The sequence below is a fragment of the Acomys minous genome (assembly GCF_964271855.1).
Source record: "Acomys minous genome assembly, chromosome: 12".
Classification (NCBI taxonomy): domain Eukaryota; kingdom Metazoa; phylum Chordata; class Mammalia; order Rodentia; family Muridae; genus Acomys; species Acomys minous.
In genome coordinates this window covers 49,330,501-49,356,193 of record NC_140493.1, presented here as the reverse complement: position 1 = coordinate 49,356,193, position 25,693 = coordinate 49,330,501, and the positions used below count along the sequence as shown (strand labels likewise).

Genomic DNA, 25,693 nt, shown 5'->3' with positions numbered 1-25,693 from the left:
TCCTAGATGGGTTGTCTTCATCAAACCATCCCAGCAAGGCTCAGGGATCTATGTGCTAGAGGAGGTGGGAAGATGCTAAGTGTCAGAGGCAGTGCATGACTGCAAGTAAACAGCATCTTCCAGACAGAAAAGGGCTGGCATACAAGTCAACTCACAGGCAGTATGATCCACACAGGTTTAAAGCAGAAAAAAATATTTCAGCAGTAAGGAGGGGAGATGGATACAAAGTCCCATCTACACCAAGAAGCTCATGGCAGTTATATCTGATGGGAAAGAGAAAGTCAGTCTTTCCCCATCCAGCGTCATTAGGTCTATAAACCAGAACCCGGGACAGGCCCCGTGACAGCAGTAGCTGGCCAACACAAAATGAACTCTATGCGTTTTATGTAAGCATGTTTTATGTTTCATTTTGCCTTTTTTTTTTTTACTTACTGGATTGATCTGTGTGTGTGTGTGTGTGTGTGTGTGTGTGTGTGTGTGTGAGAGAGAGAGAGAGAGAGAGAGAGAGGGCGGGGGGAGAGAATATGAAGTTGGGGGGTAGGGCAATGAGGAGGAGAGGGAGTTTAGAAAGAATAGAATCAAAATACATGAAATTTTTCTTAAATAAAGAAAAATGAATGCTAACTACAAAAGGCCATAAAAAGCGCTAGCACACTGTCTAGAACATTTACAGCTCAAGCAAAAACACAGTACAGGATCCTAGATCTAGATGGGTGTTGGCCAGGACTCACTAAAGAGTGCAGGAAGCCCAGAAGGAACCACCTCTCTGTTATGCCTCCTCTTGTGCAGGCACAGCATCCATCTTCAGGATGCGCTCACATGGCCTGGCTGATAGGCCTTAAGAGAGAGGACCAGACAGAAACCTCACACTCAGCAAGTGTTATGAGATGGACAGTACATGTGCTATACCAGGGTACTTCCTACTGAAATTTATAGACATTTCCGTCTTTCAACTAACCAGAGAAAAACGCCTAGTTGTAGAGAGTGGTCTTTGAGTCAGAAGATCCAACTCAGGGCACATTTCCCCATTCCACTTATTGCGTGATTTTGGACAAAAGACTTCTTCTGGAACCCCGCTCCTTGCTCCCCACAGTAGGACCCTTCAGGAAATGTTGGCTTGGCTATAGGAGGAACTGTAGACCAAGTGTCACACAGCTTTTGCTTCTCAGTTCCAATAAACTGTAGGAGTGACTCTGTTCCCAGCACTAAAACAAGGCATCTACTGAGAAAGACCACTTGTCTCTCACAGTCTGAAGGCTACTTGTCACAGGCTATACACACAGTAGTATGTCATGAGCAAAGACGAAAATTGTTTGATATTCTCACCTACCCTCCCCCATCAGAGTTTCCAGGAAGAGCACCCATGTATTTATTCACAGCCTGAGTGGCACCATACATACACAAGTGCCTGCAGGCTCTGTCACAAGAGCTGCCTTCTGAGGGTAGGTTTTGTAGTCACTGCAGGACCAGTATTTGGTGTATGTAATGTATTGGGGTGAGGGTCTGATCAGGACGAAGGTGTCATATTTACAGAATTTGTCTTCTGTTGAGAGACAGGAGCAGCACTGCTCAGAAGGTGTGATGCTCTGTGAATAGCAAGCCAGGCTCTGGTTTTACATCCTCCTGAAAGGCAGGATGTTCACAGTTCTTATAGGGCTTGGGGGACTTGGTTCCCCACATGGAGGCCATCATCCTTCATTAGATGACATTAAACACTTAGGTCAAAATTTCAGAGCTGATAAAATTAAACTTATTTCTCATGCCCAGATGCGTTAGCATGACAGCATTCAGGAGCGTCAGTACAAGCTATTTGCAAGTGCAGGCCCCATTTCTCTAGTCAGAAGAAACAACAACAAACAGCAGCAAGTCAGATCAGCCCCACTAGCTGACTGTCACACCTCCCTGTGGAGGGGCCCTGTGTCCAGCGGATGGCAGGGCCTGGCAGCATGGGGTAACTCTTACCTTTGGGCTGGGGTGCTGTAGCTGTTGTCATAGGAGTCGTAGCTCTGCTCATCGTATGCAGTACCGTACCCATCATCATAGTCCTGAAACACAGCAGAGAGCGAGACAGTCAGAACATCCTCTGGAAAGAAAGAGCACTCTGCTTCCGGTCACTGCGTAGCCCCAGTTGATGCTACACTGAGTCTAGCCATGGTGTGAGGAGTGGCTTCAGTGGCCTCAACAGAAATGCACACACCAACAAAGAAACCATGGCTAAATCCTAGTAAGAACAGAGCTATATGATGTTTTCCTTAAGCAGCAGCTAGAAGCCATTGGGGTGCAGTGAGGTAACTGAGGCCCCTTTGGAATGGTTCTCAGCGAGTGGTCTTTATCCAACCTGCCTCAGCATTCTCCTTAGTTCAAATGGCCTCACTCCCTATTGGTTAGCTGAAGAAACTAGTCAGAGCCACTTAAGATAGTAGCTGCTAAAGACTGTGGAGAATTAGTGGGGAAATGGGTTAATTAATAAGCATAAAAGATCAAACTATTCCCAAGCTCAATGCCACATTCCATGACTCAGAAAAGACCATGCATAGGTCCAGAGCTGTTTCTTTTGGCTAGTCCTGAGAGCCAGCACAGGGAGGAATCTGGCTTCTAAAACAGGACTGAGGGCAGACTTGCTGGGTGGATGTCAGGTAAAAGTGTCAGGAAATATAAGTACAATCCCACGGGAAGCCAGGCAGGAAAAAGGAGGAAGAGGAGACTAACGTGGCAACACCTGATGCACATGGACTTCACAGAATTTGTGCTGAATAGTCCTAAACATAATACAAAAACAAATAACAGATCCTGGAAGAATGTGATTCCTAGAGCCGATGAATTATTAATACGTTGTGTCTAGTTTAAAACAAGAAATTGAGACTGTTAAAAAACACAAAATTATGGTCTCTCCTATAAGAAAAATAGCTCTTAATAAAAATTGTCTCTAAGGAAGCTGAGTCATTGAATCTGCCAGGCAAAGAATTTCAGCCAGCTCACTGAACACAGCCAAGGAGCTAAGAAACTGTTATGGTTAAGTAAAGCCTGAGTAGGTAAGAGGAGACCTTCCGTGTACAGAGAGGCTGGGTAGATGCTTGACTTTTGATAAAGCAGAAACTTCACTGGTCTCATCAGCAGGAACACCAAACAGGAGTCACTGAACTTGAAGACAGACACACTGAGAACAGTGGACAGACAAAAGGACATACCATCAGAGATAGTGTGCAGCACCAAATGTGTGAGCACATGAACAATGAGACAGCCTAAAAGAGAGGAGGGGGAGAGGCAGAAAAGATTTAGAGAAATGACTGATTCAAAACTTCCCCAATCTGGTGCCCCATATTTGACCACCTCCCCTTCATGGGGAGGCCTGATGGCACTCAAAGAAAGAATAAGCAGGCTGCCAAGATGAGACTTGATAGCCTATGACCATAGAGTGGGAAAGGAGGTCCCCCTTGGTCATAGACCTAGGGGAGAGGAATAGGGTGAAAGTGGGAGGCAGGGAGGAATGGGAGGATACAAGTGATAGGATAACAATTGAGTTGTAATCTGAACAAATTAATTAAATAATAATAAAAAAACCTTCCCCAATCTGAAGAAAAACCTTTGCATACCCAAGAGGCTTAACATTTCCAAAAGTGAAGCCTCAGACACACACACAACCGTAAGTGCCAGAAAGGTAAAACCAGAACAGCACCAAAGACATGTGCCTCATGACCCAGGGAAGTTCCTAGAAGACTAAGAGAAAGCAAATCCAAACACAAAGGGAGCTTAGACAAGAAAAGCTAGCTAGTGGGAGCGACTGTCCAGCATCTGTGACCTGTACTGGGTGCAGTATTTGATATCCAGGAAAACTCTACTTTAGATACAGAGGAAAAAAGGGTTATTTTAGCAGATGAAGCCAGAAAGTACCTGCAGTAGATGTCTTTAGGAGACACCAAAGCAACCATCAGAGAAGTGAGAAGCCAACAGACACTTTCAGCTCCATGAGAAATGTCATATTTAATATACATAAAAAGCCATATAAGTATGTAATATTATTGAACATCTATGGAACAAGACATCCAATAAGAGCAAAACACACCTGCATGCCAATGGATTGCAGAACACACTCCATGTATTCAATGAATAATTACAGTAACAAAAGCCATACACCGCCAAAAAGCACACAGAAAAAAAAAAAAGTCAGAAATGACTATTCATATTTAAATACAATTCACTTTTTAGCTAAAGTACCAAGACAACTCACTGGATACTTTTCAATAAATAACACTAAGAATACCTCCAGACAGATTAAGAGACAACCTCACATCACATGCAAACATCAACACAGCATGTATCATGGCTGTCTGAGAGCAGAGCAAGCATGAAGAACTACACATTTCATGACCGTGGATCAGTGATTTCTCTATCAAAAGCCGAACTAAGGAATAGAGAGAAACTGGTGCTCAGAAGCAGTCAAAGCGCTTAACTTTCAAAGGACACTATTTAAAAGAAGGGAAAAGACAATCCACTACATGGGAGAAAATATTTACTAATAATACAGATGATCTGGTCTACTCTTCGGAATATCTAAAAAGCTCTTATGACTCAAAGAGGAGAAGACAGTAACTACAAGAGAAAATCCAGTCTTGTCATTCTGTGGGGGCCAAACTTTCTCTATGTTGATTGATTAATTTTGAGACAGTGCTTTACGTAGACCAGGTTGGCCTCCAAAGCACAAGAGACCTTCCTGCCTCTGCCTCTCACTGCTATTTCTAATACACTGCAAACTTCAAAACAGCCAAGGAAAACAATGTTTCTATAAAATGGAACCAGACTGGTAGTTAGGCCACAAAAGCAATGTATCTTGTCCTATAACTGGCTCCAAGTTTCCAGGATTAATTACACAGTGGTTTTGAATTTATTGCCATTTTAAAAAAATATTTAAATAGTCTGAACAACACCTTGAACAGTAGGCTCAGCTATTCAAAGGTTTTTAAGTATGCACACAGCCCCTAGAAGCAGGAAATAGTACCATATGGTCAAAGAAGAATTGGTAGATTCCACTATGTTCATATCTTCCAAAATATATCATTTTTATTTAAGTATGTATGCGTGTTGGTTTGTGTGTATGAGCATATGAATGCAGGGGCTCATGGAGGCACAAAGAGGGTATCAAAATCCCATGGATCTGGAGTTACAGGCAATTGTGGGCAGCCTAACGTGAGTTTGGGGGCACAGAATACCAGTCCATTCCAAAATAAATAAGTGTTCTTAACTGCTGAACCATCTCTCTAGACTCAATAATTTTTAAACTAAAAAAAAAATGGTTACTATAATTGTACAAATTTTGCAAGTACAATTTTACTTAAGGACATCAAAATGCTAACTATCTTGACTTGGTTATTGTGTACCCACTTTTAAAAAGCATTTACAGACTCACTTTATTTGATTTAGAAAAAAATTAATTATCTAAATAGAATGTTTCAAAATCTTTTGATTTAATAACACAAATATCAGCATAAGTGGATACTACCAACTTGCAGAAATGCATGATTACCATACACGATTGAATGTTTTGTCACAAAGGAAAAAAAATGAACACAAAATGGGGAAAAGTCATATAAAAAGAATAAAAATAACACACAAAGCAAGCCACAATGTGCTTTAGCATTAAGGAGTAACTTGGCTACGATCTTCCAATGGCCAATGCAAACTAGCCAATGTAAAAAAAGAAAAAAAAAGAATTCTGAGATGATTTTCATTGTCAGAGAAGTAGCAAAACAATAACAGGAATTCTGACCAACTACTAAGCTAAAATCTGGCAATAAGTAATAACAGGATTATTTCTAATCATTGTTTAAACTCTTCTGGTAGCACTGAACTTGTTGCTGGCCCTGTGCCAGCCACCGTGAGTGGAGACGTTCCAATATCTAATGTACTTGTGCTGACATACAGTGGCGTGGGAGAGAGGGAGAGAACAGATGACCAAAGATAAGATTCTCACAAGTCATCATGTCAGTGGTAAGCACTGAGGTGAGATAGACACGCCAGCTAAGAAAGGCAAAGGAAGGGCATACCAATTCACAGAAGAGCTGGGTTTCCTTCACAAAGGAGGGTCATTAGAAATGATTCAGAATGACCTGAAGGGGCAAAACAGTCCAGGAACAGAAACACAGAGACCCTTGCATTCAGACAGGCTAACAGCTGGAACGAACACTGTAAACAGGAGGGAAGGAATGATGTTGACAAGCCAGGAGCTGCATCATGGAGGGTCAATTAAGGGATGCACATCTGGATTTCGAGTGACATAATTACCGTGTACCAAGAAAATCCCAGGGTGGCACATGCCTGTAATCCCAGCACTCTGGGAGGCAGAGGCAGGCAGATCTCTGTGAGTTCTAGGCCAGTCTGGTCTACAAAATGAGTCTTGGACAGTCAGGGCTACACAGAGAAACCCTGTCTAGAAAACCCAAAACCAAACAACAAACAAAAACCAAAAAAAAAAAAAAAAAAAAATCCCTGTCTGGCAATACTGCAGAATAGAAAAGATTGTCTGTAAAGCCAAATGTACAAGTAAGTCCTTGTGGGGGTACTCATAACTTGGAAAATGAACAGGTTATGGCTTCTTTAATAGCATGCTAGTTCCCACGGGGTGGGTCTGCTATGCTTGTAGACAGGAAGCTAGCATAACTGTCTTCTGAGAGGCTTCATCCAGCAGCTGATGAAAACAGATTCATAGACCCACAGCCAAACAACAGATGGAGCTCAGGGAGTCTTGTTTTGTTTGCTTGGGTTTTTTTGTTTTTATTTTTTCAAGACAGGGTTTCTCTGTGTAGCCTTGGCTGTTCTGGACTCACTTTGTAGACCAGGCTGGCCTCAAACTCACAGTGATCCACCTGCCTCTGCCTCCCAAGTGCTAGCATTAAAGGTATGCGCCACCACCACCTGGCTTAAAGGTTTGTTTGTTTGTTTGTTTGGTTTTTTGAGACAGGGTTTCTCTTTGTAGCTTTGACTAGCCTGGACTCGCTTTGTAGACCAGGCTGGCTTCGAACTCACAGTGATCCACCTGCTTCTGTCTCCCAAGTGCTGGCATTAAAGGCGTGCGCCACCACCACCACCGGCTCAGGGAATCTTGTGGGAGCAAAGATTGAGAGAGCCAGAGGAGTCAAGGACACCACAAGAAGACCAACAGAGTCAGCTAACCTAGGCTGATGGGGGCTCACAGAGACTGAATCACCAACCAAAGAGCACGCATAGACTAGACCTAGATCCCATACACATATGTAGCTGATGTGCAGCTTGGTTATCATGTGGGTCCTCCTAATGATGGGAGTAAAGGCAGTCTCTGACTCTGTGGCCTGCTTTTGGATCCCTTGCCCCTAGCTGGCCTCAGTGTATGGGGAGTGCTAAGTCCTATTGCTGCGACTTGAGGTGCCACGGTGGGTTTAGTGTCCCTTGGAGGTCTCCCCTGCTCTGAGAAGGGGAGGGTGGAAACGCGGAAGGAAGTATGGTGGTGGGACTGGGAGGAGGGGGGGTAAGGGGGCTGGCATCAGGCTGTTAAGTGATTAAATAAATAAATGGGAAAATAACATTAGATATCGTAAAGAATGTGTAGTTCAAGCAAAGAGTTTTGACATACATTTAAGATTATAAATGACTAAAATTTAAAATTTTAACTAAAATGCTATGTGGTTGCACTATTTTCTTCCTATAGCTATGCTATTCAAAACTTACTCAATTATTCTGCCAGGTGATTGCAATACTGCTTAAAGCTGCAATTGTTTGGCGCGCTGAATGACTAACATTGAGGTTTTATATTTCACAATATGAGCCCACAGCTCCCTTCTTTCATGACGTCTTTGCTGGATTTGACTACAGGGTGTACATTTTGTGCTTCTTCCAGTTACAGCGATGGTATCTGCCCAATGGACAACATAAGGCAACATGGGACACACAAATACAGACATGACAGAACAGGGAGGAGCTGACTGAATCCTATGCTCCTGTACTGGTTTTACTGACAGGGCAGGGGAAGAGTTCTCAAACTGAGAACACGATTGAGCATTAATCAGAGAGTGGCTCAGCAGACAAGGGAATGAGGGTAGCTGAAGAATGGTGGAGCTTATGAGGCCCCTAAACATTAGCTTTTCTCCCTTATTTCTTTTTGTGAGACTATCACAAATAGCCCAGGCTGGCCTGTAACTCACTATGTAGTAGAGGGTGACCTTGAACTCCTGCCCCCTCCTGCCTGCACCTCCCAGGCGCTGTGAAGATAGGGGTGACAGCTTGCCTACACTGTCAGGGTTTTGTCTGACAACTCACTGTGGGCTGTTATCTTCACACGCAATTGAGTGAAATAAGACAACAGCACAGAAAAGACACTGCGCCCTTTGTTGAGTCAGTCATCCAAGCTACTCAGTCTTGCAGGACTTGAGACAGGAGCGCCCCACACTTCACCAGCACTGCCCTGACACATTGTGGTTGTCTTCACACTGGGGATCTCCGCGTTACGCCTCACACTTCTACATTTCTTCCTCAAGAGGATATGACATGACAGGCATCCACTTGTCTGCCTCACTTCTGAGCCTCCAGCGTAGAAACTAATCCAGCTCACCATGCGTCCCCACTGTCTCTACCCTTGCTGCCTCTTGGCCTAGTCAGCTTTCTAGGCTGAAGTTCAAGTAGGTGGCTTCAATTCGGTTACAACACTGCAACCACACAAGACAGTCCTTTGTGACTGCATCACGCCAGCATTTGGCACCATGTGTGCATCTCTGTGCCTGCCTCTTGGGGATGACCTGCCTGGTACCTCACCTACATTATGACCCGAGGTTGTCTTAAAAGATTCCTTCAGACCAGGCACAGACACACACACAATGAGAACTCAATAAAGCCCACTGTTTTGCTGCACAGGACACTGGGTAAATGCAGGACAATCCTCCTTTATTCTGCTCACCTAGTCCTGTGCTTTTTCAGCTTCTTCACAATCCTAGCCATTCCCCGGGTGACCATGTTACTTAACTGGGTGGGAGAAATATAATTTAAGCCAACTATTGAGTTGTTCTGGAAGCACCTTGGGAATCCCTATATGTTATCAGGAGGCATGCACAGGTCTGCCCTCACCTTCCTTGCACATCTATATTAGTGCCCCTGCTTTGCTGTCCTGGTGTTGTTCCAAACAGCCAATGAATCTGTTTTTGTGTCCTCCACCTCTCTCACACACCCACCTCCCTCTGCCTTCCAATATGAAACCTGAGGTCCCTTAGAACCTTTAGACTCTCTCAGAGCGCTTCTAAACCTTTCAGATGGACCAAACACGGAATCTGCATTTGGCTCTCTAGTGTATCTCCATGGAAACATCCCTCGATGTACCTAGCTAAAACGCAAATCTAGACTTGCTGCTTCCAGACTGAGTCCCACTCTGTTTCCTGTCTCCTACAGGATACAGACCAAACGGGTACCTGCCTGAGTACAGGAAGCAGCCCTGCTCCTGGCTGCTGGTACTTCTGTATATGCAGTCTCCTCTGGTGCCCTCTTAGATAGCAAATGTTAGCTTGAAAACTGAATTATCATTTTGGGCTATCATATTTGATACCTTACATATATTTGGCACCTATTGTTATTTCTCTCACTCCTTTCTTGCCCTCTGGTCTACATGGTTCCTATGAGTTGGGTCTAACCTCTCCTTCCCTCCTCTCCCCTCCACTTCCCTTCCCCCTAACCTGTCCTCATGCACACTTGGCTCTCCTTGGTACCTCACTGCCTTTCCCTGCATCCCTCAGCTGGTTCTCTTTCTTCTCCCAGTTAATCATACGTCCAACAAAATAAGTCAGGTTCAGGAAGACAAATACTGTATATTTTCTCTTACAGGTGAAAGCTAGATTTAAAATTAGGCCTGTATGTGCACATAAGGGTCTTTAAATGTGTGTGCATAGACACAGAACTAAGAGAGGTCATGAGAAAGAAGAGGCTCTACATGAGGTGAAATAGAGGGGATAACTGAGTTCCTAGAGAAGACACGGGAGCGGGGAGCAAACCAGGCCATGGTCTCATCTGACACAAAGCAGGCGATATGGCAACATCTACTGAGTGACTGAACAAAAGTAACTGAATGGAAGAATGAATTCATGACCAACTAACAGAAAATACAATAAATATCATGTTGAGATGAGCGAAAGTCAAGGCAGCACTACAGAAGGAAGTAGGCACAGGGCTTATTAAAGTACTAAAACTCATGATACACAGACTGCATTTCCACCATTCCTGGGAAGCACTCGCTATCAGACTTCTATTCTCTGCCTCGAGCAAATGATCACCTTTGGAACTCTATTTCTGGAAGCCAGAATAAGGCTATCAAAAACTGCACAAATGTATACTGGAATCAACTCTTCATGGCGCTCACTACAAAGCTTGCTTCTTCATCAAGCATGTATCTGAGGTTTTTGCCTAGAACCAGTACCAGGACAATGGGCTCTTGGGGACATAAGGAACATGTGCTCTGACACAGGTGGAAAACCTTCCTGTACCACTCCCTGCCCACCCCTAATGCGGCACATGTCCCGATGTGGAAATCACTGCCCCCCAACTTGGCACATGTCCCGATAACCAGAACACTTGCTTTGAAGCCACCTTCCAGGACAGAGGAAGCAGCATGGCCTATCTAGTTTTATTTCTGTCACAAGTAAAATCAAGCATAATATTTAAACCTGAGAAAAGCATTTTAAATTGAGAGAATTTAAAAGAGTGATTAAAAATCACTGCTTCAGTGTGGCATCCCTTTAAAGGGAGATAATTATGTTATGAATACTTCACTTTAACTAGGGTGACAACTGGCCATTTTGAGATGTGACAAGTTTCCACACAGATGCAGTGAGAAAAGCTTCAGCAAATTTACAGTTTATAATGATTATGTTGAATTTATAAAACAAATAATACAGACTTTTCAGAAGTTCATTTTAGCTAGGACATCCTTGGCAATGCAGCTTCAACAGTATCTTTAGTGAACGTATGCCAAGTAGTTTTGTATAAAGTCAGAGTGCAATACTGCTAATCATAAAGAAATGCCTTCCCATGCCCTTTGCATCATGTGTGAGGGTTTAATGCCATGGGATGCCGTGGGTAGTACTCGCCTTGCGGTAATAAGAGGTCTGAGTCTACCTGTGGCGCTGGGTGTTGTGCATTTCCATGGGTTTCTCACTAACCTCTCAGAACTCCAAACTTGGCAGCTTGTGAAGTGGAGTGAAAACACAGCTCTTGCTGCTTACAATGGCTCTATAAGATTAACCAAGAAAAAGAAGTAGGTAAACCTGTTTCCTTCCTATAGCTCTTTCCCAATAAAGATGGTCCTGGTTCATTTAAAGAACTACCCCCTTTTAACTCTATAACTTCTATGTCAGAAAAAAAAAAACTATCCAAGTCTGGCCTCTGTAGGAGATAAACTCTTACAACCTTGCCTGAGATGCAAGGTCTGCATCTCTACTGTGCAAACACTATGACATAAATAAAGAACTGAATGCCAAGATTCCCTCTGTAGGACCCCATACAGCCTTTGGAGCTATGCCTGCCAGCCACTAGCAGAATGTCTTCTGACTTCGTACCTAGCAGAAGTAGAAGAAGTACTTTGGCTGGATTTTCTAGATACTCAAAACACTGAGAAACAGCGAGGCACTTGAACTAGAAATCTTAAAAGTGAGGAAAAGATAAAACTATAAATGGTGGGAAAATTAAGTGTTAAATTAGCAATTGCATAATGACGGAAACGAGGGGAAATCATTCCTCTGAGTGTGTGTTAACGTGGCATCGTGATAAGGCTCACTGTTCCTGACAGGGTCTCACTGCATAGCTGAGGCTGGCCTCAGCCTCCTCACTGTACTATAGTGTAAGTTTCTCTACTGATCCTGAATGTGTATCATGTGTCCAACACTGTTGGAAAACCCGGTGAAAGAATCAAACAAAAGCCTCTGCCGTCATGGAACTGAGATTCTTGATTCAAAGAAAGCAACTGTCTTAGTAACTGTAGGGGAGCAACACTGCGAATGCCAATTCAAAACCCAGTGGATTTAGCAGCTGCTTCACGCAGACCCGTTGGACCTTCATTCTTCCCAAGCTCTGGTTTGTTTCAAGATCCCAGCTACCTCTCTGCCACCTCTTTGGGACTTGACACTTGCCCCAAGCTGCTTGCGCAGAGTTCCAGGGGATGAGAAACCAGATATGCTAAGGGACCAAGTGGACATAAGATCAGCTCTGCTCCTGTGCATCCGGACAGACACTCATCATAGCCGACCCTTGAGACAATTGAGCAAATAATCACACAGACAATTATATTCTGTGATTTAGAGGAGGAATGGCCAAGAAAGGATGCCACAAGAGAAAATCAGCCACAAGTATAAGCTTGTTGTTCAGACTTTCATTTTTGCCTATTAACCAGTAACTTTTTTTCCTCTCACTTCTTTCTCTTCTCCTTTTTCATTTTTTATGTGTTTAAACATTCTTCCTTGTTTGCTGTTTTTGTGTCATCTTCTGTACTTACAGCAGCAGAGCAGAGCAGCTTTTTTACTGCTCAGTACTAATTTCTGGTTGTCCCTGCCACTGTGCATGAGACCACAAGAACACGGAATCTTTTCCTTTTCCCAGTGTCTGTCACTACGCGAGCATCCAAGGAACACTTTCTGAATGAATACATGGCAGCCAATGGCAGATTTTATGGATCTACCCATTCTTCCACATGAACTTCCATCTGAATAATGACAGTGCTGTCCATTCTACAGAGAAAGGGAAAGGGCTCCTGGGCCACCAGTGCAGACAGAGGTGGAGATGAAAGCACCCAGCTCCAAGTTTTGTAAGACTTTTCCTTGCTCAATTAGAAGAGCTCGCCAAGCACCCCTGAGACCACTATCCAGTCCTGCAGCTTAAAGGACAATGAGCTGTTCTGGTTCCACAGGCAGGGTCAGGCCCAACACTTAAGCTCTCTTAATTCACAAGTTGATTAATTCTTTGATCTTTTATTCGAGAGCAAAATGAGTCATAAAATGAAAATCCTATGTACTCAGCACAGAGCTTGCCATTGAGGGGCTCAGCTGGTCGCATGGGAGTAACGAACACCCAGACAGAGCACTGGAGCACCCACAGGCCCTAGAACTACCCCATGTCATTCTGCAATTCCTATCTGCTCCCCAAACTGCCACCATGATTTTCAATACAACTGACGGTTTTAGTTGCTTTTGAGCTTCACGTAAATAGACTCAGAACAGCTAGTATTTTGGGGCCATGTTTCTTTCATTTGGTATGATGTTTTGTGGGAATCACTCACACTGCTGTACACAGCAATGACTAGTTCTCCCCTACTTTGAAACACTGTTCTGCATGATCTGGCTTCCGGTTCCTTGCCTAGTCCACCTGGTCAGCAGTCTTCACCTTGTTTTTGCCAAATGGTTTCCCACTGAGCCTCCTGGGGTAGCCCCTGTGTATTCCTGTTGGGAACCACTCAGATGCACCATGGAGCTCTGGAAAGGGAGGAGGATGGTGGAGGACGGTGCTGTGATCAGTGCAGAAACCTTTTCCAAAGTTCAGGTATTCCCACAGCAGTGCAGGCCACTCCTACTATTCCAAGTCTCAGGCAATACCTGAAACCCCTTTTTCATCACAGGTCAGTATGAACGGTACTGGTGCTCTTCCTGAAAGATGAGACTCACTGGGAAATGTAGCTTTACCTCTCAGTCAGCAACAACAGAAGTACTTAGCTATTGGGTTTTAGGTGACAGAATCCTGAGTACCTCTCACAGGACACTCCCATCTTCCTAACGTCCCCAGGTGATAAATGCGACTCTATTTGTAGGTGAGGAACTGAGGCAGAGCAAAGAGTCCAGTCCAGCTCGCTGGGTTCTCCGCTTTACTGCTGTGTCTCTGCCCCTGAGCCATTGACTAGTTATCACTAGCATGGCAATGTCTTTATATTTTAAACTGTTACCGAAGTTTGTAAAAATATTCACATGCAAGTGCAAGAGTTCTGAGTGAGTATCTTTTAGGACCCACTTCCTGTCACGTACCTCATGCACTATTTACCTAAAAATAAACTACACAGTGTAAAAACATCTCTGTGAGAATAACAATGGGAAGAAAGCTCATCGATGACACATTACCATCCAACTCCCAGTCTGCGGAACAGGGTCTCCTCTGTGTTTGGGAGTCTCCAGGGAAATCTCTCTGGCTACCCCAGGCTACCCCACCTCAGGGCTACTGGTTCCCTACTTGACGGTAATGCTACTTCCTTAGGAAACCTCTGTCTTTGGTCCTCTCTATGTACTTTTCGCACACAAGTTAGTTAGGTATACTAGTATCCTAAAACCCAACTGTGTTTTGTCACACACTGAGTCTTTTCCAAACACTGGGCCCTGGTGATAAAAAGGGGCATAGTGCCTGCCATCAACAACTTACAGGATATTGGGAAACTATCGGACAGGAAAGATCAAATCACTGTAAAGTAAGTTACACATCCACACAAGAGGATGACCACCTAAAGGAATCAGGGTTGTAAGCAGATTAAAAATGACGGTGGTAAGTGCCGGATGAGACCACACACACTAAGGCTAACCTCACAGTAACACAAAGATTAGTCTAAGCTGGAAGCAACCATGAAGGAAACGTAAGAAAAGCTGTCTGCCCTGCCCAACTTGCCTAGACTCATATATTTAACATATGGAATTATTTTGTACAATCTTCCAGTCCTAAGCTAAAAAGTAGGTCAGAAAGAGAGCTGACTAGTGAGCTACTTCCCACAAACCGTATACTGTTATTTCTGATAAAGTAGATCTAAGAGATTATACAACATTCATGTTTTTATCTAAATAAGGTGTCCCTGGGCTTTTCAAATCACAGTTGTAAAAGTGCATCTTCATAAATCACCATTTCACAATCTGCACTCTGTTTTAATTAAAATGCTCACTATGGAACATGGAAATAAGCTAGTTGAAGGAATCCCGGATTAGTTCCCTGTCAACATCACCCAGCAGCTGTGCTGGGGAAATGCAGAGGCAGTGAAGCCCTCTTGTACACAAAGTTCCAAAATCTGTTGGGAATCGAGTTTTAGGTGAAGCCAGGAATGGTGGAGGATGAACTCCGGAGGCAGGGAGGAGTAGGTCTCTGAGTTCAAGGTCACCCTGCTCTACATAGCAAGAATCTGTCTCAGAAACAACAACAATAAACAATAATCCCCTGCCCCCACAAACCTTCAGGTAAGCCTCAGTAAGAGCATCCTTCCTGTTGGACTCTTCACACACAATCTATGCTAAGGACTGACAGGTAAATTTCAAAGGCATGCCTGGCTTTCCCTAATGGCCTCCCTGACGTCCCAGCACTAGGGAGGAAGTGCTAAAGTACTCCCAAGGGACAGGGGAGGCTATCATTTTTCTTCAAAACAGCTTCCATCCAGTACAGCCTTAATGGGCCATCAACTAGGAGAACAGGCAAGCTGTGTGTCTGCTAAAAGAACATGGGGTTTGGGGCTGTGCTTTTATGCAAAAGCATCTCTAACTCTTCAGTGGGTCTGAGCCATAGCTGCTTGTCCTATGAGGAAAACTCCCCTGAAGCAGCAGCAGGCAAGGCAGGCCTGATATGCCTGATATGTGAACTGTGAACGGCAGCCACCTTTTCTCTCACTCAAAGCCGTTGTTGCACAGCACAATGGTCCCCTGAATTGGAATGGAACCCATGAATCAATGATAAGGGCTTGCTGTTCTAAGCTTTTGTGGTCATTCACAAATGAAGGTACTTCAGGTACCACCAGCTCATTTGTTGTAAACACAACAAATGACTGATGTCTTACTGACTTGACAGTGGCTCAGCATCACCTCCAGTAAGTTAGCAAGCCAGACAGCAGCAGCTGGGACAAATGGTGCTTGGCCAGTAATGCTTGGAGTTACAATAAGAAGTTTCCCTCTAGCTCGCTCTGGTTCTTGTAGGGTTTTGCACATTTTATTATTTATTCTAGCCCATGGCATCATATGAGCAAGAATATAACAAACAAAAGCACTAGCATAGGGACCAAGAATTGCGCCCCTGTCCTACTAGCTCATTCCCTTTTAGCTCTGTGGCCTTGGACTGGTGCTGACCTAATCAGGCTTGGTGACCAGGGTCCTTCCTTCCTTTCCAGATGAGGCACAGCTGGGAGTGCATCTCAGAGTTGCACAAACAATTGTGCAAGTAAAATTTATAACAGCCTGCTCACTTCTCCCCCAGATCCCTGTGAAGCCCTCAGATACCTGTGCACTACCCCCCGGGAAGGTAGGTGCAGGGGTTAGAGCGCTGGGCTCTGCCATTCAGACCTGTACAACCAACTCCCGGAGCCTTTGCTGTCTGTGTTGATGCACAGAGCACAGCCTTCGCTTAGCATTTATCCAGTAGGCAAGGCCACACCACACCAGGCAACTTCAGCACACTCTCCTGCTCTGTTCCCTGCATAAGCACACTGTAGCTGGCTTATAGAAACATACTCAGATCTGCACAGAGAAAGGCCTTCAATATTCTTCCTAAGCTGCAGGACTGCACACAGAATGCCCTGCAAACTGGGCAAGAGACTCATGACTCAGCTCAGCCTCACACACTGAGTGACGGCACCTTAGTAAGACGACATGAGTCACTCACTGCCCAGGCTTCAAAGCCGAATCAATCATAATTAAATGAGTCAGAGAATAAGAATAATATGCTTGTATTTCTAAGACAATGTAAGTTTACGCATCACGAAGGATTCAACGAATCTTACTTTTGGGGCCAGCACACTGGCTCAGTGAGTAAAGGCACTCACTGCTAAGCTTGACAACCTAACCTCCAACCCTTGGGTCCACAGAGGGAAAGGAGAGAACTGACAACCTGTCCCCTGACCTGCTGACATAGACAACTCTGTGTACACACAGGCAAACTAAACAATACTTTTTCAAAACTATTTTAATACTCTAATACATCAGTTCAGTTTTAGTTTGTTTCTATCATCATTAAATACTTGCTTTTTTGTATTCTGTCATTTCCCCTTCCAAATCAGGATTTTTACTTGCAACATAAAGGATGCTGAAAGGCCCTTTTAGACTCTTAGAACAGGTTCCTCATAAATTGCACTAGCATTTCATATCTCTCAGCTCACCAAATGAACCCCATAATGTTCACTACACTGGCTTAAGATAGTAATTTTTTCTTCATCAAGAAGGTGGGAAAGTATATGCAGGCCTGGCCATGAACTGAGAGTCAGAGAACACAGTAATGGCCAAGTGAGCCACCTTCTGTACTCTCAGGTGACATCCACAAACTGTCAGGCCCTGTGCAAGGCTCCTGCAAATGGAAATAAAGGCAAGAAAGAAACCAACAATCTACTGACCACAGAGCCAAGTACCAGAGTCAGAGGCAGCGCTAAGTGGTGGAGGTGAGGGCGACACAACAGCCTAGCGACCTGGGGAGCCCAGTGTCCTAGGAGAAACTCTACGTAACAATGCAGCCCCTCATGCTGCATGCTTCAGGCCCTGTGGCTATAACTGAGATGCTTACAAGGCATGTGAACAAACACCAAGTTAGGGAGACAAATAGCCATAGTTCCCAACTGGCCAGTGGCAGCCTCTGACCTTGCTCCTCACACAGCAAAGGACACCAGGAGTCAGCGCCTCTTCTGTCTTAGTTCTTACCTCACGAGAAACCTCCCCCCGCCCCCAGAAATGACCAATCTGCTCTTCCCTTTTTCAGCTCTTTGTGTGTATGTGTACAAACTTAACCTCTCTTGTTTGGCTCATGGAACATTTACTCTATTTTATGGGATAAAGTATTGTTCGGTTCTACAATTGAAAACAATGGCCATTCAGATCTTCAAATTCAATCATTTCTCCCCTTTGACACTACCAGCATCTGATAAGGACAGAGGCTCCAGTTGGAGGGGGGAGGGCAAGACAGGAGAAAGCATAACAGGAAAGGAAGGGCAGGGGGGAGGCATGCCAAGCTCACATCTCTGTGTTTAGGGACTGACCTGGCACAGATGGAGCCTTGCAGGCTGACCTGCTGGGGACAAAAGGCTGATGATGCCTCCACAGTCAGTCAGTGGAACAGGACATTCAACTTCATCCTGAGGACACTGGTAGAACTCTAAACAAGTTTCTCTCCCCGATGTGGCAGGGAGTGACAGCACATGTAAAGTCTGGCTGCAGAGGGTTTGCATAACCTTTGTGATTGCTGGGCGTGTCCTGCAGGGTGACCTGAATCCAACCTTCACAGCCATGCTTGCAGGGGCACAAGTATTTCGTTCCACATAGATGATCACGTCTTTTAAAGCAGAGTTGTTACTTAAGCCCAAAGTCACACCTTGGTAATTATAAATACTTGGTAATAGGCCAGCAAGTCAGAGTTGCTTTGACTATTTGAACACCTGAGGAGTTGACTGTGGCTCTTCGCATGTGTGGCCATGTCGGGCAGAAACTGTGGGGAGACACATTGCTTACTTAGGACTGGATGTTGAAATGGAGGGGATAGCGATGTAGGGGTAACCTCTTGGATCTGTGATAACTTAGAGAACTTGTGTAGAACCTTGGTAAACTGTAAGACACCAGTTATTGTTTGGTGTTCAAAGAATCCACATATATAGAGCAAAAGTGAAGTCTGACAACAGCAGGAACAAGACCCAGGTCAGGAGCCCCGCTCCCAGCACTTCACAGTGAGTGCTTGGCTTGTGCAAACATTAGAAATACTTCTCTAAAAGCAGCAGCAGAGAAAGCCTTTCCCTTTCACAGTCTGTCAGTTGCAGATAACTAATAAGGTCCTGCAGGGACAGAAATGCAGCTGCCATGCACACCAGGGGCGCACGCTTGCTCACATTCATGGTTTCTTTTACTGTGACCAAGAAGCAGCATGCCCCCCACTTTGCGGGAATGCCGGGTTCTGCCAAGCTGGTCTTCCTGTGATCACACTGAGAATTGTTAAAGTGCTCACAGTGAAAACACTGTATGTTACACTAATTAAGCTTTCAGTTATGTAATTATTTAGGTATAAGAAATAAGTTAGTGTCACTGGGAGAAAGGAACTTCTTATTCATCAGAAAAAGAGATGCGGGGTTAGCGCTAATTTTTCTACCTTGAAGCAGAGTGCAAGGCCCTGCTGTACACTCAATAACTGAAAACACACCCAATATCCATTTCCTGTATTTTTTGGTAAAAAAAATAGCAAAGATGGACTACTCTGCTCATCTGGAATAGTTGTTAAAGAAAAGTCCACTCAAATATCCAGATAGGCATTCTAAACAAAGCATTGAGTATATTAGGATTTCAAATACACACACACACACACACACACACACACACACACACACACACACACACACACACACAGAGCAGGATTCTTCCTCCAGGCTAGGTTTAAATAAGCAACATGATGATACCCTGCCCCCATATATACTCTAGAATAATCCCTCAAACAATAAATACTGAATCTTTTTAAAAAAATAATAAACTGGTATGGCTAAATATAATCAAACATGAGTTATGGAAATAAATGTTCTTCTTACTGAATACCTGTTAAGAACTTTTAAAAATTCTCACTCATTGTAGTGTCAGAAATCAAATCCAAGGCTGCATGGACCCTATGCAGATAGGCGAAGGCCCCAATCTTAAGGACATTTTTAGAATTTACATTTCTGAATTGCAGATGAAGCTCTCGGAGACAGGAATAGCCTGATGTCCTTAAAACAGCAAAAGGACCTCTCTTATTTATTTTGAGTTTTGGTTTGTTTTAATCCTTATCCCCATCCATCGTTCCTAACAGTTGTCCATTTCATTTACCAACTTAAGGTGCCATAAAACAGGTAAGTATCCAAAGTAGAAAGGGACACAAACAGTTCTTAATCAAGTCAGTGCAACCTCCATACAGGAAAGTTACCCAGCTCGGTAAGGCTCTTTAGCCAGCAAATCCTTAAGGGAGTGTACCAGTAACTGCCGCCACTGGCTACAGAAAAACTAATAAAGACATGGCTTCTCTTCAGGAGAGCAAACGCAGACATCTGTACTACACGGTTTGATGCTAGCTCATAAGACACAGCAACAGCAGTGTGTCACAGAGGCCTCGGCAGTGTGCTGCAGTTGGCAACTTTCTAAAACTTGGCCTTTCTCATGGTACAGATCCTTCCACAGTCCTCCATGTAGTCAGCAAGCATTAAAGGTCGAGGTGTGCCAGACAGGACATTAGTTGCTGGAAAGGAGAAAGTGAGTAGGGAGAGGGGCAGAAGACCCTCCCCTCGGAGTTTACAAGCTGGCTCAGGTTACTCTGCTGCAGTGCAACAGCTCAGCTGCACTGTCTTTCCTTGCTCTAAGATGAAAAACTACTTCTCTTATTATTCAGGGCTCTTGAGTTCAAAGTTTGGCATTTTGTAGTGTGCCATGCTAGCAGGGAAAAAAACTGAAAAAAAGAAAAACAAAGTTTAGGGCTGTTTATTTTGTTGTTTTGTTTTGTTAATATACCCTTTGCATGCAAGGATGCAAGCTAAACACTGGACAACCCATCAAGATTTCAAAGAGTTCAGACCAATGGCCAATGTACAGCCTCAAGTCAGAGACCACCAAGCTCCACTGGAGTGACTGAAAAGGGACATCAGGTTCCAGGTGGGTCAAGAGGGCAGGATGAGGTTAAAAAGAAGAGTTGAGAAACTGCTAAGGGCCAGCTACGATATGTGAGGGGAGGCCTTTCTCCCTGCACCGGCCATCAGTGGTGTCCCAGCATACAGCTGTCAAGCTGTAATCAAGGGATTACAGAAAGCTAGGCTAAATTGGGAAAATCCTTCAGCCTGGCTATTAATCTAAAAGGTAATGCAATGAGTAACAGATGTGAAAGTTAGTGATCACATTTGTAGCCTGAACCCTTCATGGGAGGAGTCACTTGGCCAAGGTGTGCAGCTATGACAAGGCTTTGTCTCCTGCATCCTGCTATTTCTCCTAACATGGCCTGGAAAGTGTACATGCATGGAGTTGGGAGCCGATGTCTCCCAGACAAATGAAAGCAAGAAGGAGAAAGTAGCTGTCAATTATCTGAGTGCAACTCTAGGGTGTGGTGTGAGTACCACAGAATCAGCACTGGCCCTGTGTGCAAACCACAGCTTCCAGTGTCCTGGAGAGAGCCATGTGTGAGGACAGGCCTCAAGAAATAATGGCAGGTGCTTTTTCTTTCACAGCACTCCAATCTTTGCTCCTGAAAATGAATCAAGTGACTTTCTGAAGGGTTACCATAGTAGTTGAGGCCAAATAGAGTAAATTCATTCGGACAATATTTATCTGTCAAGTCACCAATTTAATTGATCCAATTACTTTCTCATTATCAAAAGTTGAACAAAAATCAGAGAGCTACACGTAACCAACAACCCACTCTACTCCTTTCCCCACTCCCTGTTTGCTGGGCAAAAATAAGGGTCCATTTGCTTTTGTTTTTCTCATCTGGTCAAGAAATGTTTAGATTAACTCATCTAATTTCTAAGCTGATAAGCAGACACACCCGGAGGCAGGCAACAAGGATGTGGCTGCAGTAGAAGGCTCTTAAGCAGTCCTTATCGAGGACATGGAAAGATGACAATAACTTTCTAAACGTGTAGTATGAAACCTGCAAATAAATGGTAAATTGCCTAACTCAATTCAAACCAATGGTGAAATGAATTCCATGACCCACAACCCCTGTTCAGCAATTTCTAGGACACCATCCAGCCACGCTGGTCTAAGAGCAGTCAAGGTAAACCCAGTGGGAATAATGTGACTCATGGCATGGACCTACAAGGGCTGTGACAGCACTCCTTCTCTTTGTTGGCCCTACTCCTTTTGGAAGAGTCAGCATTTGGGGAAGAACTTGTGACATGGCCATCCCTGTCAGTTTCACAAGAACATAAAGAAACAGGAAAACAAGCAATTTGAGGAGAAGCGAGAAGAGCCGCATCCTCCTGCAACTGAAGAGCAAACCCGAGAACCTGGTGTGAAATGACGGCAGGGTTGAGTGTAAACCACAGGGCTCTCTGCTACATCAAAGGAGCCAAGTGCTGCCCATTCCTGCCCTGCCACACGGTCAGTTGAGTGAGAGAGCAACTACAACAACAGCTATAATGCTCAAGAGCTCAGCAGCTCAGTAACTGGCCCCACGAGTTTCTGCAGCAATAGCTGGCCTACGGAGCAGCAGAAATGGAGACGCACCATATGGGAAGGGTGGTCTGGACCAAAAGCAGAAGAAGAAACATTCATGCCATTTCAGTTAAGTCCTGGGTGAACAAGGCAAAGCAGCCACAGATGAAACTAAAGAAGATTCTGGTGACCATGGGATAAAGGAAACCTTCTAGAAACTGCAAAGAAGTGCCCAGCACCTCCATAAAGTAGGCAAGTAAAAGCCATTAGTGATAGTATCTTATCCCTGTCCCTGCCTTTAACAACTGTCCTCATACTTCTGTTCCATATCCACAGTTACTGGCAGGACCCATCCATCAACTGGCCTCCCACTTTCCCAATCTCTAATAAGCAATGAAGCTGTAAGAAGAATCCCAGAGGTTGGCACCCTTACTGAGTCCCTTCCACACTATCTATGCTTATGGTTGTACTTCCTTCTCTTGTCTTTAATACAAACCATATCTGAGAACTCAAGAATTGGTATTAAAAAAAAGATAATTGATGCAAAAATAGAGAGTTTTAATTTTCTTCACTAAAAAGAACTTTAGCTACAAACCCATGCTTTACTAAGCAGATTAAAATGACACATTTTAAGGCAATGCCATCTTGGTATATTTAGGAAGTCACTTTTCAAGTGACTGACTTACACAGAGGCAACCTGAGATGGAATATAAAAGGATGCTCTAGTTGGCTCATGGAAGAGTTATTAGCTATCTGCTGTACTCCACCTTGCATTCCCCACAGCTAAAATTCTTTTAAGTTGCCGGGTAAAACCGGTAATAGACTTTTGAATTTCTAGGCTAAGTAATTTTAATATTCGACAACTATTTGCTAAGCTAAGCAGGTGAACAAGAAAATACGACTATGATACAGTCCAGACCAGATCAGATCAACTTGGTCTCCAAAGCTGTCACCTTTACTTACATACTCTCCATAGGTCTCCTGTGTTGGGGGTGGCGGGGGAGGTCTGTATCCAGTTGGGGGGACACCTCTTGCTCTGGGAGTGAGAAGTCCTCTTCCCCGGCTCACTGGCCCTCGGGTAGAAAGGACTCCTCGGGGAGTTGGTGTCCCACGTGGTACCCCAACTGCAACAGGCCTGGCTGTGACTCCTCCTCTTCCCCTATAAGCAAGAATATCAAATTAGCAGCATCTGTCATATTTTCTAACATGTTATTCTTTACCCACATTGACATCTCAGACAACTGCCCATTCCATACTTCTGTAAGATGTAGTAAGGACCACACAAAGTAAATCACAGCAAATAAACATGTATCTAGGCAGCTAGCACAGTACAACATGGGAATATCCAAGAGCTCAATTTCTTCACTGTAGCCACAATGGGAAGCTCTGACTTTTGGGAGGTCACACAAACGATGCCCTTCTAGAATGACAGCGAATGTGATTCCAACACACAAGTGGCCCCTTTCATGTTCATCTATGGACAAGGAAACTTGAGATTTGGAGAGATCTTAAAATTGCTTGCAAACACACATGGAGCAAGGAAGGGATTCAAAATATATGTCTCAGTTCCACTAAATCCAACCCAGGCAGGCTTAAGGAAATGGAAGCGGCTATCCATGAGGGGTCCACGGCTTCCACCTCAGCCCTTCACAGCAACCTGCAACTGTAGAGCAAAGGCAAGAAGCAAAGGTGTGTGCCTGCAGTATGCACCCCTACATTCATGCTGCTCCCCCAAGTCTCTCTTTTGGGGTGTCCTGAGTAACAGGTGGGGTGAGGCAGTACGCAGGAAGACAGTGGGTAAAGAGATCTACTGCATAAAGGAACAAGCTTAGTTCTTTCCTTTGCAATAAAACTGTGAATGTTTTCTTATGACGCTACTACTTGCTACTGTAGTGTTTAACTTCAGATGCATTCAGGATCAGGAAAGTATCCTGAAGCAGTGATGGTGAGGCAACACTAGAAAACTCTGGGAGCCAGTGTGTTCTGCTCCGAGCTTCCAGAGTGGCCTCACAAGGCACATACTCTACAAATTTACTCATGCAATGAGGTAAGAAATATGCTAACGGGAGAAGAGTTTTAAGTGGTCAATGCTGAGAGACTACCTCATGGGACACAAGGGTTTTTATGAATTTACCATGTAATAGGGAATAAACGAGGGAGATGTAGATACAGTTACGTTCAATTTGATAAACAGGAGTAAGTAAAGGATGATAAGACCTAGCTCCCAGGGAAGCTCCCCGAAGACCTTGTAATGCCATTAAAATATTACCACATCCTTCTCATGACTGTCACATGGTTCCACCTGCTGAATGTAGTTTGTTTTATACATGTGTAATAACATAAAAGTATTAATAAAAATATTACCTTATCGTGACAGGGTTTTAAAGCAATGTTTATATTATTATTATTATTATTATTATTATTATTATTATTATTATTTGGTTTTTCGAGACAGGGCTTCTCTGTGTAGCCTTGGCCATCCTGGACTCACTTTGTAGACGTGGTTGGTGTACACCTGCATAAACCAGGGAACAGACCCTCCTGCACACTTAGTGACTGCTGTGCATGCTCTGCTTTTACAGAACAGGTAGCACAATCGGTGTTTACATCACTGTTACCATGGTTACCACATCACTAAGATATTAAGAATTTGTTTTAGCTGCATTATAATCTAATAAAACCACTCCTCCCATGCAGATGAGAGCTACCTCTCACATCTGTCTACCTGGCAGCACAGGAATGTCCATCTGGGAGGCTGTTTCTTATCTGTCTGCATATGCTGCTGCCTCTGGAGGGGAGATCTGAACAAGATATTCAGTCCACAAAGGGAAATCTGCATCTACATGTAACACGTAGCACAAAACAAGCTACCTACTCCACAGAAGAACAGGCAGCCGGAAGTGGTAACACATGGGCAGGCTAAGGTAGAAGACTTTCAAAAATAGCTACCAAACATACTATTTTGCATGTGACAGAGTAAATGTGTTAGCTCCTATCACATGAAGATAAGGCTGGATAATGTCAGGCCAACCACTCTTCCGCTGCCTGCATCCTGGGAACCTGTACAGGTTAAGTTAATTATGGAAGAAGGCCTGGAAATGATGGCATCAGATTACCAAAGTAGGCCTTCCGTACAGTCATACACCCCTATACAAAAGGGAGACGGAAAGGGATGACAAAGGACTAGACTCCCTGAAGATGGGTGGAGGGATGAGTGATGGGGCCACCGATCATAAAGCTATGACAGTCACCAGGAACAAGAGAGACTAGAAAAGGTTTTATTCCTTGCCAAAACCTCACCCTATGATAATGACACTGAATTTGGACATCTAGCTCCTGTTTCTGTGAGAAAAAACCAAAGCCAAATCGCTACCTGAAAGATACCAGGTTTGTGGAAATTAGTCATGGTGGCTCCAGGAAAGTAAAGAAAAAGTAATTATTTCAAGCAAGGCCCAAAGCAGAAGTGAACATTCCCATTTCCTGTGATCTGAGACTCACAAACAAATCCACAGCGATGCTTAGCTATCTTTTCTGGAGGACCCAATGTGCACGCCCAGGCCTGGTCTATAACACAATAGCCAAAGAACCACTGATTATCACTCTCAGAAAGAGGTTTCATT

The 25,693-nt window shown here is 44.1% G+C and overlaps 1 protein-coding gene across 5 annotated transcripts in view; it reads right to left on the bottom strand.

The window, feature by feature from the left end:
- KHDRBS3 (KH RNA binding domain containing, signal transduction associated 3) overlaps positions 1-25,693 on the bottom strand; it is a 156,342-nt gene that overhangs the window by 47,515 nt on the left and 83,134 nt on the right. For all 5 annotated transcript variants that reach the window (XR_014773343.1, XM_084751233.1, XM_084751236.1 and 2 more), the window contains exons 6-7: positions 23,037-23,232; positions 1,963-2,045 (exon numbers count right to left, since the gene is read on the bottom strand). Coding sequence is in view for 4 of the 5 variants with exons in the window: in XM_084751233.1 (XP_084607359.1) it covers positions 1,963-2,045; positions 23,037-23,232 (279 nt within the window). In the remaining variant the exon portion in view is untranslated. The remainder of the gene's footprint in view (positions 1-1,962; positions 2,046-23,036; positions 23,233-25,693) is intronic.